Source organism: Daktulosphaira vitifoliae, unplaced genomic scaffold (genome assembly GCF_025091365.1).
Source record: "Daktulosphaira vitifoliae isolate Bord-2020 unplaced genomic scaffold, ASM2509136v1 Scaffold_3, whole genome shotgun sequence".
Classification (NCBI taxonomy): domain Eukaryota; kingdom Metazoa; phylum Arthropoda; class Insecta; order Hemiptera; family Phylloxeridae; genus Daktulosphaira; species Daktulosphaira vitifoliae.
The window spans coordinates 19,781,594-19,802,819 of record NW_026099574.1 but is presented as its reverse complement, the minus strand read 5'-3'; the positions used below and the strand labels follow the sequence as shown (position 1 = coordinate 19,802,819).

The following is a 21,226-nucleotide window of genomic DNA, read 5'->3' as shown; positions in this document are numbered from 1 at the left end:
CAGATTTTTATTATTCTGTATATACATTACAATATTAAAATTTTATTTTTTAAGAGAATATGATAAGAGGTTTAGATGATGATGAGGTTGATTTCCTTGAACTAGTCGATCGTACAAAAATGGCTGAAGAACGCCGCCAATTAATAGAAGAAGCAAAACAAATTGAAGAATTTCGTTCTAAAGTATTGGATCTTCAATGTGAATCTTCTATTTTACCTTTGAAAACAACTGTTTCAAAACCATCAACAATATCTAGTAGCATGTACGTATTAAAGCAAATTTTATTGATTAGTTAAACATATTTTATCTATCACAAGAATTAATTTTATACATTTTCTAACTTATGCATCAACAAGTATAAAAAACTATATTTTAAGGTAAAAAAGTTTCATTATATATATATATATATATATATGCAAATTCTTAAGAGAATCTTGTGAAAAATAATTTGTTATTAATAAGTGAAGAATTATTATCAAATTTATTTTGCTTCTTTAAAATGTGTATTTGCCGATAGGCTATATTTATATATTTATGTCTGTATTTTTAATTATAATTTTTTTGTTATTATTATTAAAGAGTTAAAAAAACACAAAGTAAACTATTGGCTGGTGCTATTATAAAAAAAAGGTCATCTGAAGAAAGTACAAGTGGTTCAAAAAAGCAAATGATTAATCATGAATCTATAAAATTAAATGTCAAACATAATGAAAAATCTTCAGGTTCAGTTACCTATTTAAATTTCTTCTAGAACTTCTGTAATTTTTTTAATTTAATATAATATTATTTAATTGAAGGTAATGTGAAGTCTAGCCTTTTACCGGGTATTGCTTATTCAGATAGTTCAGATAGCGATGAAGATTTACTAAACTATCCTGTTAAAACTTTAGAAAAAAGTGAGTTTAAAAATTAACTTTGATAATAATAAAACTTTTATAATATAATTATATTATCATATTATTTATTATATTATTATAATTTTTTCCAGGCAATCAAAATAAGAAAAGTTAATAGGTTTAGTAAATAATTATTCACACTCATATTGAATTGTGTCTCATTAATTTTATCTTATGATTATAAACTACCTATAAATTATTTTTTTTAATAAAATTTAAAATAATACAATTTAGAAAAAGTATACAATTAAATTTTTTTCATATTTTTAAATAGTTGTTGATTTTGATGTATAATTAAATATATTTGTTATTAATGATCCATATATTTTTTCCTCGGTATCAGTGTTTCTAATAGTTATTAAACTTTATTTCAATCATAAATTCTATAATATATCATTGACAATTATATATTTTTTGTATTATCTGATTGATATAATTAAATTGTTACTTTATATTTTTGGCAAAAAAGAAAAGTTATTTAATGAAATACAAATGTAGTATTTAATTCAACTTTGATTGGGTATAAATAAACATGTAAAAAATATTTCTTTGATACCAGATAAAAGAAGGTTGGTTCAACTTTTTTTTATATAGAAATTGTTTTACTAATTTACTTAATATTACATATTTTGATTAGGTTAGCATGATTATTTTATTAATGCTTATAAATTAACTATACAAATTAATTAAAATTAAAAATTAATATTATATTTATAAATTTTCAATTTTTTAAAGTGTATTCTTGAAAAGTATATACTGTAAAAAGGTATACTACTGTATATTAATATATTTGTTGTAATAGATTTTGAGTGATGCTTAAAATTTAATCAAAGTAATACTTATAGAAATTAGAATATATTTTATATAGAGAGGTACAAAATTAATCTTAATATTTAAATTAAAGACTTTATTTTTTAGTAAACATTGGCTGAATTATTAGTTTTTAGCTTCAATGTATCTCTGAAAAAGTATTTATTTTACCATGTGTTTATAAGTTCTTTTTTTGTGACTGTTCCTACATTTTTCAGGTCTCACTGGATCCACATTTTTTAACAATACATCAAAAGATCATAAATCTTATCTAGTTAAAGACTTTATCCTCAAAAATAGTAAATTTTTACCTTGTTTCCTGTATATGGGGAAAGTCCCTCAAAAAACTAATATTTTTATAAACAATAAATTTTGACTTTATAAAAACTTATTTTAATTAATACTATTATAACTTTTTTTAAAAATAAATAAATCAAAAGGCATTTATTTTTTATGAATAATTTAGATATTTTCTTTTTTTTTAGGTATATTTTTTTGAAAATCTGACCCTTGAACCGTCTATCGAGAGGATTCAAATTTGTTCCATATGCATAAAAAGTAAATCTTTTCAATTTAATTTTTGAAAATTTTCTGAAAATACTCAGATTTTCAAACATATATAAAATTGAAACATTTAATACAAACTATAAGTAAAATAGATCTATATTTAAACAACTCCCAAAGTTAAACAAAACATATTGAGCTAGTGTAAGAAATCATTTTTTTTTTTTAGTTTTAATTTTTTGCTTCAAATTGTTTTTTCAACTATGAGTATATTTTAGGGCAAATGGTATAGTTATATAAGAGGGGGAGAGTAAAAATCTCCATTAAATCCCTCTTCCCCTTAAAAAAAAATAGTGCCGTACCTAAATTTACTAATTTTAACATTTGTTAATATAGTCATAATACTAAATCACACACAATGGGAAACTTGTATTAAAAAATATGTGCTAATTATAGATATGTTTATGGAGTATTTTTGGAGCATTTAATGTCAATACAATATGAATACTAAAAAAAAAGGACACTGTCCATTACAAAAAATGTTCTAGCTACCAATGTCTTATAATGAATTTTAATTTCTTGACTAAAATAATAATTAACTAATAAAGATCAAAATATTCAATGAAAGTTTAATTTATTTTAATTTCTTATTTTTTAATAAATCCATATTTACATTTTTCATACTCGTTTTCCATGAAATAACAAAATATACAACTACTCTATAATTTCTTCATGAAAATTACAATACAAAAAATATTCAAAAATAATTATTTATTTATTTTTATAAAACTTTTTAACAGGATATAATTAAGAAAATAATCTAGCAACTTTTTCTAAAAATTAAACACCACTGATTTGAATTCAATCGTTTTTCATGATAGTGATTTTAATCACTATTAGATATCATCTATACTTGTCGCGTCTTGACTATACAGATTAAATTATATGACATGATAATTATGTTCTAAGTTGTCTTTATACAATATATCATATTGTATCATACCATACAATAACATCTGCTATTTTGTTTTACAAAGTTTTATTTTTCGGATATCAATAATTGATTTAATAATTTTATTTTCACACGGTATATTAATTAATGTTATGTAAATGTCGTAATATCACTTGTATTATGTATATTTTATCGTTAATTAACTTCAAGGCTCTTGACAAATTATATAAGGTGTACAGTGAGATAGGAAAAGTGTTTTATTGTTCTGATTGGTTGTATCAATTGACCTATTTCTTTACTTTTTGAATACCTGTATTTAATCATTCATACATTATATTATGTACTTACAAAGTATTTTGTACTTTATAAAATAAAATTATAAATGTAATTTTATTTTAAAAAGCTAATTATTGTGTTTATTTTTGTTACTTGTTCAGATTTTCTTTGAGTAGTGGCAAACTAGCAAAATAATTTATATATTTAAGTATTTACAATTTAGTCACTTGTACGTTAAGCCAGATTATTAGTAAGAGGTATATCAATACATAAACTCGTACACATTATAAACTTAAATATGTTCACAGAATACATTATATATCTAATTAACATCTGGATAATAATTTATATGATTTGAAAAAAAAGCTGAGTAGTACGATTCATTCAATCCTGCAAAAACCAAAATATGATATGGTATAAATTATATATTAGGATGGCTTATTAATATTCTACCCTTTGACATTCTACCTCTTTAAATAAAACATACTACATAAATCATTATATTATTTTGTTTATGGTCGTTTTTTACGAACACCGCTAGCTACATATCTAGTTAAGTTTCTTTCTTTCTACAATACATATTGATAAATACTAAAATTATTCGTAAAATCACTTCACTGTTAAGTAAAAAAAATGCTTTGATAAAACTTTTTCAAATATAGAGTTGAAAAAAATGTTTACATGTGTAGGTGTTTTCTTTCAATCCATTCTTGTACTAAGATTCTTCATTGGATTTTTATGAACAGCATTTCAAAAGAAAGCTTATTGTCTCTAGTATACGCTATTGAACTTATTTGGATTAATACTATTTTTGTAGCAATTTTAAAACTTAGAAAATTTAGAATATTTTTCTATATTTTTAACATTAAGGTTTTTTTTTCCTATTCTTAGGGATAATATTGTACCCTTCTCTCTAAATCTTTTCAAATGCATTACTTTGAGACAGCCCCAATGAAAAGCCAGTTAATAAATTCCACTAGAAAATGCTTACTTTCCGTATCCCCCATAATTACTCTAGATGGGATAACCATCCCTCTCTGATTACGCCATTTATCTTGGCCTCAAACTGGATCTTATGCTAAGGTGGTTTCTTCATTTTTGTTTCAATCTTTTGACTGCTGCTCGCTGGGCAAATTTCTTAAGTTGTATTACCGGAATATTCTGGATCTCTCATTCCTCCTCATTACTTATCATTTTTAAATCCGTTATCCGCGCTCAAATTGAATACGGCTCCTTTTTTTTTTCTTTAGTCTCCTATATCCATAAGAAATAACTTAATTTCTTTTTATCCGCATACTTGCGCAACATTCTTGGTGTTCTAAAGTCTACCTCGAGCTACAGTTTTTTATTGAGTGATCCTCTCTCCCCTCGAAATCCGCTGTCGCATGTTTGCTAATAAATTTTCCTAAAATCTCTGTCTACCCTTAACTGTCATATCTACTCCTCATATTCTGAATTAAGTAATTGTTGGTGCTACTTGCTTAAATCGCTGCAAATTTTGGCCTCAATATGCTTTTTCATGACTCCCATGGTCTGTTACATATACAAATGGCATCCAGATAACTTCTATTTGACTTGACCCTTGCACTAGCTCCCATAGTGTATACTTCAACGTGATTCCTCGGCTTCTCATTTTCAATCCTCTGTTCTCTTCCTGCAACTTCCGTTAATAATCTCTTAAAAGACTATATCTCATTAAATTTTCCGACTAAATGTTTGATATTTACAGATGGTTCTGTATCAACTAACTCGGTTGGTTGTTCTATCTTTATTCCTGAACTTAATATTTTGTACTCAGTTGTACTCCACCTATTTTATTCTTATTTTACCACTAAATGCCTTTCATTTGTTAATTCTCTCATTTTTATATCATTTACTTCAAATAATAAATTTGCTCGTTTTTCTGATTCACTTTCTTGCCTACTTACCATTACATCTAATCCATTTTGCATTCATCTTTCTTCCTACATTCTGATTATTAGATCACTTAGTTCCTTAATTTCATCACAAAATACATTTATTTTATTTTTACGCCGGTATAATAGGTAACAAAACTGCTCACCGCATTGATACTTCTACCTCCCCTTCTTTCAGAGTGATTTTTTTATCATAACCCACTCAATTACTTACAGAATAATAATAAATTAAACATTTTTTTAATTTTTATTATCTTTAGTTACACATAAATCTTGAATTTTTAACTATGTAATACTTTTTAAGTTCATCTCTTATGCCTTGTAAGGGGGTTAACTTTGTTTTTTTAAATGGTAACGCATATTTTAATTTAATAAAATGTTTGAGTTTTTAATTTAGTAGTAAATGACATTTGAATTTTTAGTATAACTTTATTTGTTTATTAGATATAAACACTTACAGTTTCAATTTTTTGAGTTAATATACATGTATAATACACAAAAGATAACAAATGCAGGTAGTTAATTGATTTTTTATGACATCGATATTAGCAGGTACACAGCATTGTTATTATCAATGATAGTAAGGTACATTGTTGTGAGTTTATAAATACACTAACTGACAATACAAAAAGTGTATATCTATTGATATTTATAATTGATAATAAACAATCCGTGACTGTCACATCAATGTCATAAAAAACCAATTAGCTACCTATATTTGTAATCCCTAGTGTATTATACCTGTATATTAACTCAAAAAATTGAAACTGTAAGTGTTTATATCTAATAAACAAATAAAGTTATACTAAAAATTCAAATGCCATTTACTATTAAATTAAAAACTCAAACATTTTATTAAATTCAAAATATTTGCTCCCATTTAAAAAAACAAAGTTGACCCCCTTACAAGGCATAAGGGATGAACTTAAAAAGTATTACTTAGTTAAAAATTCAAGATTAATGTGTAACTAAAGATAATAAAAATTAAAAAAATGTTTAATTTATTATTATTCTGTAAGTAATTGAGTGGGTTATGATAAAATAATCACCCTTTATATACATAATTATTGATCAATAAATATTGATAAATATTTATTAAATATTTATTAAATAAATATTGTTCAATTTATACATATAAAGCTCTTTTAACAATAATTTGAAATAATGTTTAATTTCTCTCTATTTTAGAGTTTACTAACAATTATTGTCGTATCTGTTGTACCGTTATAAGATAGTCTTCTTACTGTTTTACTTTTTTTTTGTTTATAATTATTTTAATAAAGGCCATAAATAAAAATTTAAAAAAACTTTATTTTAGGTTTTTGAAGAATATTATTATTACTTTGTGTAGTGTACTCGCAATTTTACACTATTCGAATTTAATGATATAATAAGAATTGATCACATTAGGCTAATATTATTTACATTTAAAAATATACTTAAAATATGAATTAAAAACTAAAAACTATTAAAAATATTTAACTCAAAAAGCCACGAAAAATACCAATTTTTTTTTATATTATTTTCAATTAAATAATATTTAATTCAAAGTTTATTATATTTTATTTTTTAAACATATTTAATAAATTAATTATTTTAATAATGTATTATAAATTTCAATAAGACGAATAACAAATATTTATTACTAACTTAGTAAATTTTTATTTTCCAGTGGAGAGCTTAAAATTTTAATTGAATACTATAATTTTTAATAGGAAATTAAAATTAGTAGTGTTATTTATTTTATTTTAAAATCTTTATTTGTACAATGTTATAATTAAACAACAAATATTGAAAGACAAATTTTAAAAACAATGTAACATTTGATTAATAATTGTAAATCAGGTATATCAATAATCACTTGAGATAACGAAACGATAATTTCTTCGAGTTTCTTGAAATTGGTTTAGTTTGTTCTAAATTAATGTTTATTTTAATGTACATACTTGACTTATTATAAAAAACATATTTCAAATCAGACAAATAACTTATAGTAAGACAAAAATTATAAAAACATTATTACAACAAAATAATGGTGAAAAATTAACTATGATAAATTCGTAAGCCTAAATGGTTCTAAAACAATACAATAATATTAAAAAAAAAAAATATTTTTTTTAGTAATTTTGATACACGTTTTTAATGTATTATATCAAAATCAATTTGTACGTAAAGTAGAAATAAAATTTATTTTTTATAATGACATCTTGTAATATGCCTCGTAAGTTATAATAATTACACATGATTCAAAGTGTATCAATATAAATCAATGGAAGTAAAAAATATATGAAAAACTCTTGAGCATAATAAAATTACATGTAAAACCCTTTTAAATAATGAAGATAATTACACTATTTAATAAAATAAAACTCATGAGAAATATATTTAAGATTGGAATAATAGTTTGGAATTTATTCATCTTACATAGTTATAAATTATACAACTTCTACTCAAATGACACAAGATTAAAAATGCATTTTTAGAATTTATTATTTTTGATTAACTTAACAACCAATTAACATAGTTTTATTTTGATTTAAAAAATATTCTAATATATTCAACTATTCTTGTTGATAAATTAAAACTTCAGTTAGAACCTTTATTCTCTAGACGCCCTAAATAAATTACTCAAATGTCATCTATACCCTTAAAATCCCAATCTACGAATCTATGTACCTCACTGGTATTAATCCAACATGATTCGGTACATATCGATTCTATACAATTACTTTTCATCTGACTTGAAGCTATTAGACATTTTATTTTTTACTCGTCTTTCTAGACTTGTAAAAATAATTTTAAACCAGCTCAAAAGTTTTTTAAAACTTTTGTAGTATTGATCTTGACAAAAGATTATTTGCATGGCGACATTTCCACATACACTATCTAGATATTATTTCTGTAAGACTGACCATATCTGTTCAAACGATGTTGAGGTCCATTCGTATTATTGAGTTCATTATTATTAGCACAATATCTGCATGTCAACCTCCAAAAGGCCATTCTAAAATCTGGACTAACAAATGCATATATAAATGGATTGATCGCCGAGTTCATCCAACCTAAAATATAATACTTTTTTAGTTAAATTAAAAAAAAAAACATTTTAATGTAAATTTCATATAATTAGAATTCAAAATATGTAATACATTTTCAGTTACCGATAATGAAATTTAGTAGTTACGACCATATTCAAGCTTGTTGTTAAGGGTAGATGCTATAAGCCTTTTTCTCTGTTAATAAGTAAGCGAAAAAGAGGCTAAACATAATAATTTTATAATCAACTGAAAACTAATATACTCATTTTTCTTATAACTCAAAATTTATCTAGGATTCAACATTGCAGAAAGATAAAATATCCAGAAATCATTTTTTAATAAAAAAAAAAGAATTTGTAATTGAAGTTAGAGAATAAACATATTATAAATTCAATTTTAAAAGCTTTAATCATCTCTTAATGAGTAATTTAAAAGAGGTTATTTTAAATTTCATTAAAAAACTAAATAAGTATTCATTTGAATTGAATAAAAGATTTGCTCAATTATTTTGCGACTTCACATAAGACATGTTTTTTTTTTCAAAATACACAAGGTAAATTTGTTAAAAACCTATTGTAGAAATGAACTCCACAAATTATTTTTATGAAGTCATTTAATCTTTTGGTCTTACCAAATTATTTGAAAACTTTAATTACTTCTTAAGGAAAATAAGTAGTTTAGTTTTGTATTAAATTTTAATCATACAAAGTTACTTTTATAAAATATATAGCTAAGATGATACAATATTTATTAGATTTTACTTTGTCTAAGTGTTGCCTTAATGTTTTAATTTTTTTATAGCTTACTTTTTTATTGTATTGTAACACTTTTGCAAGTTTTTTGTCTCTATTTAGTTACTTATATATAATTTACCTTTATTCCTTAACATGAACAAAGATTATTTGGGTCGTGTAACACCTCAAAATAATAAATCAACTGTCTATAATATGCACAAGTTAAATAAAATATTACCTATTGAATATGTATACTATATATCAACCACTGTACTGTGTTTACAGTATTATTTAACAATAAGAGGATGTTGTTCAAATAATTGGTTTTATTCCAATTTTTAAATTAATCTAAAATAATGTTTTCTTCTTCTTTTTCTTCTTATGACCAACTACTTGGGTCAGCCACCCTCATCCTAAACTTCCACTTGACACGATCTTCCACATCATCTACGATCACATCAGCCGTTTTCCAATCGCATTATATCTCTTCGTTTCTTTGTTGGTTTTTCTCTACCTCTTCTTTCTTCAACATTAATTTCTATAACTGTTCTTACAGCTTCCGATTCTTCTCTCCTCATTACATGACTAAACCATCTAAGTCTATTTTCTCTCATCTTATCCACGATTGACGCTACACCTATACTTCCTCTTATATGCTCGTTCCTTATCCTATCTTCTCTAGTCCTCCACTCATCCAACTAAGCATTCTCATCTGTGCTACACTCATTCTCTGCTCTACTTTTTTGTCAACCGCCCAACACTCTCAACCATACATCATAGCTGGTCTCACTATAGTCTTATAGAATTTACTTTCCAGGCTCATTAGAATTATTTTACCGAATGACATACCAGACGCTTTTCTCTACTTCAAACACCCGCACTTAATCCTGTGTCTTACATCCACGCCAATCCCACCGCTCTTTTACATACTGATCCTAAATACTTAAAACTTACCACCTCTTCTATCACGTCCTCGCCTATTGTTACTGAACTCCTCATTTCACCTACCTCGTGTTCTCCTTTGTCAACTCGTACTCTATTTACTATGTCTTACTCCTACTTATTATAAGCTAAAATAATGTTTTAAATATAAAAATAAAACTCGAATAGTGGTCTTTTTAGCTTCGATTCGAAGCTGAGAAGGTATTAATTTCACTATGATGATCGACTATGATCGGACTATATTTTGTTTTCATGGTGATCGTGTTTTCATTGATTCTTTCATGGATCGTAGCACAGTGTAAGTGTGGCATAGTTGAGACTAGTATAGATGATATCTCACAGTGATTAAAATCACTATCATAAGAAACGCTTCGATGCAAATTTGTAGTTAGTGTTTAATTTTAAGAATTTAATGGATTATTCAAAAGCAAAATTCTAACTCAAAAAGAACGAAAGAAAAATTGCAAAAGAATCATGGCCACAGGCAATATTTTAAATTTTATAATGCTATAACTTTTTGAAAAATGGATTAATACAATTTTTTTATGATATATACTACTTATAAATCTCTTTCATTCAACATATTTTTTTTAAAATAAAACCATTTCCCTTTATATATTTATATATTATAAATATATTACACTTATAAATCATAAAACTTGTAATCAGGATATAAATAAGGAAATAGGAGATTATGTTTTTTTGGAATAATCCACCAATTTTTTAAAATTAATCACTACAGATTTGCATCGAAGCGTTTTTTATGATAGTGATTTTAATCACTGTCAGATTAAATCGATACTGGACCTAACTATGCCACGTCTCCACTGTGCTGCTATTTTATGAGAATTCTACTAACTTTAAAGCAAAATCATAGGCACACTATCATAAATTTACTTATTCATGGATATACTAATATGATAACATATAAATAAGATATTAATCAATGAATAGTATAAATCAATTCAATAATTTAATTAAAAGCATTAGTTATTAAAGTTTTTAATTCTTTACTAAATGGGTCACATTGGCCAGTCAAACTATAATTTAGATGTTTTTTTTTTAATTCTAAACTGAGTGACCAATTGTAATTTGTAAAGTATTTGTGACTTTTTCTTTGCAATCAATCGAATAATCTAGTAACAAATTTCATACTCCAAATCTAATTAAAAAATTGTTCTAATCATCAAAAAATACATAAGGTTCCTAATATTTTTTCTTAACTCACAAATAACTGCTCGAAAAATCTTTACGTAAATTGTTTTAACTTTTAGTTAACATGACCTTACGCATCATCTACGCATACGTCATCATCTATTAAAGGCAATTTCTTGTTGTTGAACCCACTTCTCTCGTTTGACACCAAATTCTTCTATGAAACAAAAGACGCACAGTTCATGAGTTCCAGGATATTTTCAAAATATTGCTTCCTTTGGCGTTCTTTTGGTTTCTTCCCAGTTTTTTTCCTTCGAAAATGTTGATTATTAAGTTATTGTGTCGAACGATGTGTGCGATGACATTTTTTTTCTTGATTAAATCACCTTCACTAGCTATAAATGGTCTTTTACCAAATATTGTAAAAAATAAGAAGTTTATATTTTTGAAAATTTCACAAAATTATCTAGAATAAAATTTTTGTGACTGCTAACTTATTTCCCCTACATTTTTCTTATACATAATATATCTTATTTTACCTTTTTTTTTGTGAGAGACTTGGTCTTTCAAGCTTCACTCGTTACGCCTATGATAATAATTAACACCTGATATTTAATAAATTGATTACTTAGTAATCAAAAATACTTTTTCTGCAACTTTTACTAATTTTACTATTTATAGTCAATAATTTATTGCAAAATGAGTAGACTTACAAAACTCGATTAAAATTAAGTAAATTTAATTTTGTTTTAATAAAATAATTTTAATATAAATTTTGGAGGTGATTTCCCACTCAAAATCACCAGAGGCTTACTATTTAGTACAATAAGATCATTTGGGTAAACATGAAATAAAATGTATTTTCTACGCGAGTACTCTTTGGGAACCTCCGAGCTACTGTTTTAAATATAAATATTTAGTTTTCAAGGTTACTTAATTTCAGTTGAAGTTTAAAAATTTTATACATACGTGGGTCTTTTATTAGTATTGTACTACATGAACTCGTATGTTAGCTCAGTCTATGAAATATTTACATTTATAATTGGAAATATTTACCTAGCCAAGTTAGCCACGCTATGACCGCTGGCGAAATGGTGCCCTCGGGTAGGAACGGGTTTATCAAGTAGACGACAAAAAAGAACAACCAGCAAGCTATAAACCCTCCGACCACAATAGACAGAGTTTGAGCAGTTTTGTTTTCGCGCTTCAATGACACGCGACAGTCGTCTCCTCTGCGCAAGCTTTTGGTAAAAATACAATGAATAGATATATGATCATATTAATGTGAAAACGAATTGTGAACACTTGCTTAACGTACTTGATTCGTACAACCTCGTCCATGTCCATTGAATCTTGACTGTAGTGCGATATCTAAAGAAAAATTATAATTAATAAAAATAAACTAAAAAAACCATCAGACGATTTGTAAGTATAAAATATAGAATTATAACAAGTTGATATCTGATCTGATAAGCACATTAAAATATATATTCACATAATATATTTCACTTGTATAATTTTTGAAATATACAAAAATATTGTTTTAATTTTTATAATTTACTTAGAAAATATCTATTAGCAGGACTAATAATTTTGGGATATCTCTCATATTCTAATTAACTGATATACTATAGCAGTTGTTTAACATTAATTCTAGTTCATTTGTAACATTAAATTTATCAGAATACCATAACACTAAAACGTAAAAATACTAAAGGTTTTTTAGTGCTATTTAAAAAATTTGTTTATAATAATTATAAATAATTATGGCTATTGACAATATCATATATTCAATACATGTATAAATATTAAATAAAATTTCAAATATTTAATACTGATAATTTTTTTAACTTGTTAGAATTAAGTTATTTAAAAAAAGTTAGTGTGTAAATTTTAATAGGTTAATCCATTATTATTATACAACAAAATCAAATATTTTATCAAAAAAAAAAAAAAAATTATGGCGTTATTTTATGCCATCAATTTTACCTTTTAAACAATTATTTATTTTTTAATTTTTCTAGTCAAAATTATGTCATGGGTATTCATAAGGATAAACCGCTTATTTTGGCAATTTTTTTTTTTTTGGAGAAATACATATATGACATCTATTTTAAGTGTTTTTGGAGTAAAAAATCTCTTTTATTTCATGAGATAATGTAGTATTAAAAATCATATTTCTATTGTTAGCTATACAAGAATGGTGTATTCTTTTCATTTTCTAAATAATTTCGAATATATTTCGAGATAGTATAACTAGTTTAGTTAATGAAGAAGCTCACATAAGTGACACTATCAATATAAATGGAAATTTTATCTCTTTACAATTAAATTTGAATAATTTTATTTTATTATATATAAAATGTACTATACAAATACCATTGATCATAGGTCAATCTATACTCAATGCAAATATTTATTAATAATTAAATTTTAGGTGAATTCTTGTAACAAAGTACAACCGCCGCATTTTCTGTTTGGTGTACACAAACTAAACAAAGGGAAAATATAAAAAAGAATTCACGCTAACACAGTGAAGCAGACGCGAGTGAGCATACAATTTACTGAGCATAAGTAGAAATCTGAATCACTGAACAAATAGAAGACATGAGTACTAACAGTGTCATGTAGTACAAATACTGCATGACATACGCCACCATTCAGTTGCAGCCGTTGCTGAACAATCAGTCTTGGTTCACTGATCATCACCGCTTGTGCCGATCGTCGTTCATTACCGTTACCGCCACTGTCCGATATCCCTGTACAAGTCCGTCATCTCCACCGCTATCTGCGCCACTTTTAGCAGCGTTGTGACGTTGAGATCACCGCTATAGCGGAAAACGTTGTCAACCATTGCCGGAACAGTAGTCATCTTCTCGAACCCCTGACCCATTTATATGAGTTGCAGTATTATTAACCCACGTGCGTGTGTTTCAGTGTGTCCGAATATGCGTGTTGTGATAAATAGGTGGTGCTCATGAAGGTAACCATAAGGGGGATCTCTTCGCGCATAACTCACGACAGAGTCCATATGCGAACGGTCTGTCAAGACCAGTTAGCGAACCCAAACGCATCGCCACCGTCAAATCAAAGAACGGCGATAAGACACGGGCCGCCATGCCATGCCAACCGTGGGCTCTGCGTCAGTGAATATCTGACATCCGTCAGAAAAACGTCCCACACATTGTATTCATTCCAGTGCCGGACGTGTGTTATGAAAATATTCATAAATGTGTAAATAGTATTTTTGTACATAGTTTTTATTGTTATATTTAACGTAAAATAATGCTTGTGTATTTATGATATTCAATATAAATAAAGTTAACCGCATCCTTCTTTATTGATTTCAGTAATTTTTGTTTTAATCTAAATACATTTTAAACAAAATTATAGAGAATTTCACAGTTGTGCGACAGTTACGAAAAAATTATTCTTCATCTAAAAACAAACAAGAGATCTAGTTTTGTAAGTAACTTGCACACTATACGTATATTACTAAAATTAAGTTACTTATTACTTGTTTCAGTATAGAACATATAAATTATATTAATAATGAAAGTTTCTTAACTTTTGTTAGTTAAATAATTTAACCTAATTCTTAGGTGTATTATTTGCTAAGAGAAACTCGATGAATGGTAAAATGTTTAAAATAGATAATTCAAATTCATATAACTGTTACAAAGGTCTACAAATGTAAGACTTAAAATTCTAGGCAAAATATTGGAATATATGTATTATAATGAAAAAGCCAAATATGTTTTTCTAATTGTTTATGAAAAAAATGTTTAAAGTTATAAGCCACACAACTGTTATAGATATATCAAGGATATAGAATATTTTTTAACATAGTGTATTTCTCGGTGTAATTAAGAAAAATATTTCAAAATGATGACTTAGCTGTATTACTATTTTACTTACTTTTCGAAAGTATAATTATTAAAAACTGTCGATTTAGATTTGTATCTCAAAGATATCTCTGTAGACATCGATTCAAGAACATTTTTTAAATAAAAGATCTTTTCAACTTAAAAAAGAAAGTATAGATTAACAATGAAATGAAATGTGATTGGTACCTTAAAAATAAAATCACTTATGAACGATAATATACATACAATATATATAGAAGATAATTCTTTTAACACTAGTCACCTGATTTTTTCTTAAAATAATAATAATATTTTCTTGACAAATTATTAAATCAAGAAATATTTTTTTTTGGTATATCTTAATTTTATATATTTCTTAATTTATCAGTTATTAATCACTTACTTCATAAAAGCGTTATTTTTTATGTGGTAACATACATATTTAACTATCTTTTAAAAATAAAATGATCTAATTACAAAAATGACGTTAACAACTTTTGAATCAGTATTTCGAAATTTATTAACACTTTTATACCTACACTGAAAAAAATCTTAGTAAAATCAACAATTTTTTTTTTAATTTACAGCCAAAAATGATTGTTAGAATTAAAAATTTGTCAATCAAACAAATGTTTTATTCCAATAACAATAAAATGATTAATATAATAATAATAAAAATTTTGGCTATATTTTTTTTCAGTGTAGGCAAAAGGAAAGGTACAATCAAAAAATGACTAATAATTAATATTGTCATAGTCACTCTTCATCTCCTGTTTACATTATATTATATTATATATATATACAGAGTGATTCATTTATTGCGAAAGATTTAAAAAACAAAAAATATATATAGTTTTCAGTAAGTAAGGAAACTGTTTTTTTTTCATTATTTTATAACAATTGATATGTTTCCTTACTTACCGAACATTCTACATATTTTTTTGGTTTTTTTTAATATATGTTTTTTTCAATTTATCACTCATGAAGTAAATGTTATGTTCTTTCTTTATACCTTATAAGGGTATTATAACTTTATTTACTCAAATGACATAATTAACTGGCTTATTTAATAGATAATGACTAAGTCATTGATTAAATTTTAATCAGTGTGTAACGTAATAAAATGATCATGAGTATAAGGTCACAGGTAACTGTATTCAAATAGTGCGAGTCATACATCTGTGGGATCAATGTTACACATACACACATAATTATTTTTTAAATTGATACATTTTTCCTATCATTTGTGATCCTCATCCTAAATATCACACCAATGTCAACGGTCACACTGTCAAGTACCCTCTCTGGTGTGTGATCAAGTCGACATAAAAAAAAATCACGATTATGTTCAAAAATCATCAGCTCTCATCATCATCACTCTATTCTTCGTCATCTACACATCTGTTGACAGAACCTCATGTTGTCAATTTTGAGTTTTTCTGTTGCCGTCAACTTCATGATGGAGTAGTGCTTTTCATTCTGGCTAGGCCATGATCATGGTAAATCATCATGATATAATGTCGTAGAACTCTGTATTTTTTTGTTCCACGAGTTGACAGTATTCTCGGGTGCGGTCAGGGTGGACATGGTGATCATCTTATTGGGTCCTCTACATTTATGTAGAGGTTACCCATTGACGTTGATGACATGTCCACTATACCCTAACACATGCGACGGATCTGTCATGCTCATGTTTCCCCTTTATTCTATTCTAATTTTCAGTTGTTTAATAATAATATACAGTTAATTTTCATTAAATTATAGCTGTGGTCTAATTAAGACAAATAAAACACTTATCCATATATTTAACTATTATGTGTTGTTGTTCTAATAAATTAGGCAATATCAGGGCCGTTACGATTCTCTAAACACATTACTTTATACTATAAACATAAAGAATAAGACTTTGTTACTCTAATTATATAAGTTAAAATTCAATTTCCACCTTGAGAGTATGACTATTAATTAAGAAAAAGAAAAAACAATGTACACTCTTGATATTAATTGGGATGGCCTTAGAATAAACTTCCATAATTCTCTTAACTTTCTTTTCATCATTTATCCTTACATATATATATATATATATATATATATATAATATGTATATATATGTTTAGCTTTTATTTTACTCAAAATTTGGATAAACATTTTTTACATTATAAATAGTTTATTATGCTTAATAAAACTTAATAGATGCATTTTATTCCATGAATTGTACTTTTTATTATATTATTTTGTTTATTTAAATTAATTTATTTCAATCTTAACTTTATTGGTTTTATAGTTTATTATTATATTTAGTTATGTTTATCACAAAATTAATTAAAACTGTTTTCTTTTATAACCTTTCCCCTTTAGATAAGGTACCAAAATCCCTGGTGTTCCGGCTTGGCCTCGACCCAAGGTGACCCTCCTCTGGGTCCTTGTAAAGTGAAGCTGATTGATATTAGTTGAGCTTATAAGTGATTGGAAAGAACTCCGTTTATGACGCACTTTCATATTTGACAACGTTATTCATATATTAAAAATAGATGCAAATAAAATTTATACTTTTGATGAGATTAAACGGTTTTAGGGCCATTCATATATATGAAAATAATATTATATTTTCTATTAACTCATGACGTATTGTCATAATGAAATTGTATAGAAAATAAAATTAAGTAATAAAATATACCCGTTATAATATAACGGATATATTTAAAGCGCTAAGATTTTTTAAAATATAGGAACAACACGCAAAACATTAGTGCATTGTTTACCTGCTGCAACTTAAAAATTACTCAGTATCAATGAGCAAATCTAATTGTAGAATAATCTTTTTGTATATTTATAATTATTTTCATTAATTGATAATAGATTAAAATAAAAAACATGCATACTCTAATATTTATTTTGACGAAAAAAACTAATGTGACAATAATTTGAAAAATATTAAGCGTATATAATAAATTCACTATTTATGTATCTAGTACATTCTATAATATTACATTCTAAGGTATGCACGGGCATAATTAAGATTTTGGCGTATAGACCTCTACAGAACAAAAATATTTACACGATAAAGATAAAACAATTTTTTTTTTTTGGGGTAGTGAAAGATTTTAGCAGTTATGAAATAGCACAGTGGATTATTAAGCGCCACCTTAGCGCTTATGTTGTACTATTTTCTGTTAGTTCCTAACCCATTTTGTTAATATAACAGTAACACATGCCTTGCCCCCTCACAGATTCTTTCTGCCATAATGTGGTTGCGTCAGGTCCACAGCTGATGTAAAATGCTGTCAAATCAGTAAGGCAGATCCGACACCAAATTGTTAGGGTAGAAGCTAAAGAGTTGGGGATGAGGCTAATGTAAAATTTACTTATTTATATTTCATTTATATATAATAATATATTTTATAACAAACCACGATTATACCACTGAAAGACTTTTATATTTGTTTTTGTAGAAATATCAATTTGTCCCAATTAAATCGTTTATGTAATGGATAATTATATAGACGTAGGTAAACTATTCATAAATAAAAAAAAAATTTAATTAAGATGTACGTGTTCATTTGACAAAAATAAATTTGAAAACGTAAGAGTCAATTTTTTAGTAAACATTTCGATCTTTTCTATTAATTGTATCACACAAAATAATGGCTCTATTGTTGACTTACAAAATCCAAACTGGTTTTTAGATATCGATGTCTCATTTCTTATCCATTACTTTTTTCCAAATCTTCATTCTATGATTAAGAAGCTTTATATCTCTAATTTCCACACTCCTGTATGTCCACCTTACCTTTAAATATTGGCATCATAATACTATTCCTCCATTTTTTTGACGTTTTCCCTTCTAATGGGATTTTATTATAGAATTGATTTTATTGTGAAAAAAGATCTCTCTCTACCTTTTTTTCACATCATCACTCGTTAGCACTCTCTTATTATCACTTTTATACATCTTACATTGTGATAATCTTTAGACCGTGTTTCTCTTACTTTTGCATGTTTATAGACTTCTTTTTCACGTTCCATTGTTCCTAATTTATCATACAATACATCATACCTCTTAAACATTGCCCTAATTACCGCATATTTGACTTCATTGCTCCAGCGTTTATACTCCATCCAATCTTCTTTCCTTTTACTTTTCTGCCATGCTTTGAACTGTCTCTCTTACTCTACGATTTTCTGAACGTCTTCATTCTATCACTATGTTTCCTTGTTTCCTGGCATTTTACTCATATTTTCACCGACAATCTCTTTTGCAGTATTCTTTACACAACTAGCAAATCTATTCCATACATCATTTATGTCTCCTTCGACATTCCATATCACCTCTCTTACCGTTTTTAAAAACTCTTTTTTCCCCTTTCAGTTTACATCAAAAATCCTCTATTCTCCTCCTGTATTCTTTCTGTTTTTGTGTACTCTCTTTCCACTACACTACAAATTATTTACCTTTAGTCTATGTTAGGAAGTTACACCATCGCCTCGGATAATTTTACAATCTTTTACTCGCATTACAATTTCTCTTTTTTCCACATAAAATATTATAAAATACTATAAATGTTATAGCAGTGCCTGGAGGTGAGACGCTGGTGTTATTATTTTTTTCACTAGACGTTTATCGCACTTTTCCTTCCGCCTAGATATAAAATTTTTAAAAACTCTGTACCACTGTGTATATAGAGTTGAGTTACGTAGATTAGAAAAATTCAACTTTTAATTCAATTATCATTCGTTTGAATAATTTTTTTTAATATTTATCTTAAGAATACTGATGTATATAATTTAAATATTTTAATTTGTTGGTAAAAATCAATTAGCGTATATATCTAAGAAACTAATTGCTAAATAGATTGAGTTTTGGTATATAATTATTTATCAACAAATTTTTATTATTATTCTTATTAATTAAACTTATAATTTTTTAGGGGATTTCTTTACATAAAACCCGTTGGGCATTATCATACAAAGATTTAATTAGATTATGCAATTTTAGTTTCAAATCTAATGTATTGTTTAAAGTAGCTAAATACAAATATGGGGATAACATCAGCCAATCAAAATATATTATAAGTCTTGAGGCTATGTTGAAATTAATATTATCCGGCTAAGGTTACTATGCAAAGTGTTGAATTTATCGTTTGCCACTTAATTTATTCTAAAATAATAATTTCGTAAAAAAAAATTATATAGTATTAGCGTTAGGAAAGAACACAATGTTAATTTTAATGAGAAAAAGTATTCAACTAAATAATAAAACATTAAAAATAACTAAAAACGGATACTTGATTTGATCTTTTAATATAATTGAAAATAGTATTAATAAAAACCCAGCACAGGGGGATCGCGGCACAGTGGTGACGTGGCATAGTTGGATCAAGTATTATGATATCTGACAGTGATTAAAATCACTATCAAAAAAAACGCTTCAATGCAAATCTTTAGATAGTGTTTAATTTTAAAAAATTGGTGTTTTATTCAAAAAGCTACATGATCTGCTAGTTTCTTATTAATATCCTGATTAAAATAAAGTATGTCGAATGAAAAAGGGATTATTAAAAAATATTATTTCTCATAAAAAAATTGTGTTGATCCATACACTTTTCAATAAGTTATAGCATTATAAAATTAAAAATGTAAAAATAAAATAGAGAATTTTCACACAAAAATAGCATTCGATAGCCATTTTTACCTTGAAGATAAAATAAAGTCCGAAATTTTTTTTTGCATAATAAAGAACATTACATTAGCTTTAATTTAAGATATATATAAAAGTGTCAGACCTTCCGGAACATTTTAAAAAGTTAAGTTGAAAAAGTTAATTTTTTGTGAAAAAGTAGTCATTTTAAATCCCCCTTTATGGGCAGGTTAAGGGTTAAATTTATGAAAAAAATATACCAAATGAAAGGTAATGATATTATGCGTCTATATAAAAAATAATTATATTGATATGTTTATTTTTGAAAAAGTTATGGCACATTTTAGTAAAAAAAATTGAAAAAATTTCGAAAATTAGCGATTTTTAAATTTGTAATTTTTTTGGAGGTTTCCCCCTTTTACGGGGAACGAGGGAATTTTTTTCAATTTTTAAGGGTAATGTCTTCGACTAGATACGATTTGTGATCTTTTGACGTATC

The 21,226-nt window shown here is 26.0% G+C and overlaps 2 protein-coding genes across 5 annotated transcripts in view; one reads left to right on the top strand and one right to left on the bottom strand.

Annotated features, from left to right (window-relative positions):
- The window catches only part of LOC126901636 (PSME3-interacting protein), a 34,384-nt gene that overhangs the window by 1,250 nt on the left and 11,908 nt on the right, over positions 1 to 21,226 (top strand). Inside the window, exons 3-7 of one of the 3 annotated variants that reach the window (XR_007703073.1) lie at positions 55 to 262; positions 580 to 722; positions 798 to 896; positions 2,192 to 2,264; positions 13,661 to 14,688. Coding sequence is in view for 2 of the 3 variants with exons in the window: in XM_050678263.1 (XP_050534220.1) it covers positions 55 to 262; positions 580 to 722; positions 798 to 896; positions 989 to 1,011 (473 nt within the window). In the remaining variant the exon portion in view is untranslated. Of the gene's footprint in view, positions 1 to 54; positions 263 to 579; positions 723 to 797; positions 897 to 988; positions 1,239 to 2,191; positions 2,935 to 13,660; positions 14,689 to 21,226 lie in introns of those variants that run through there. The other 2 variants (XM_050678264.1, XM_050678263.1) reach the window with 2 other exon arrangements.
- Positions 7,075 to 21,226, bottom strand: part of LOC126901623 (octopamine receptor-like) — an 88,378-nt gene continuing 74,226 nt past the window's right edge. For both annotated transcript variants that reach the window (XM_050678240.1, XM_050678241.1), the window contains 3 exons: positions 12,542 to 12,594; positions 12,280 to 12,464; positions 7,075 to 8,416 (listed from right to left, as the gene is read on the bottom strand). In XM_050678240.1, coding sequence (XP_050534197.1) covers positions 8,241 to 8,416; positions 12,280 to 12,464; positions 12,542 to 12,594 — 414 coding nt within the window. In that variant the 3' untranslated portion in view covers positions 7,075 to 8,240. The remainder of the gene's footprint in view (positions 8,417 to 12,279; positions 12,465 to 12,541; positions 12,595 to 21,226) is intronic.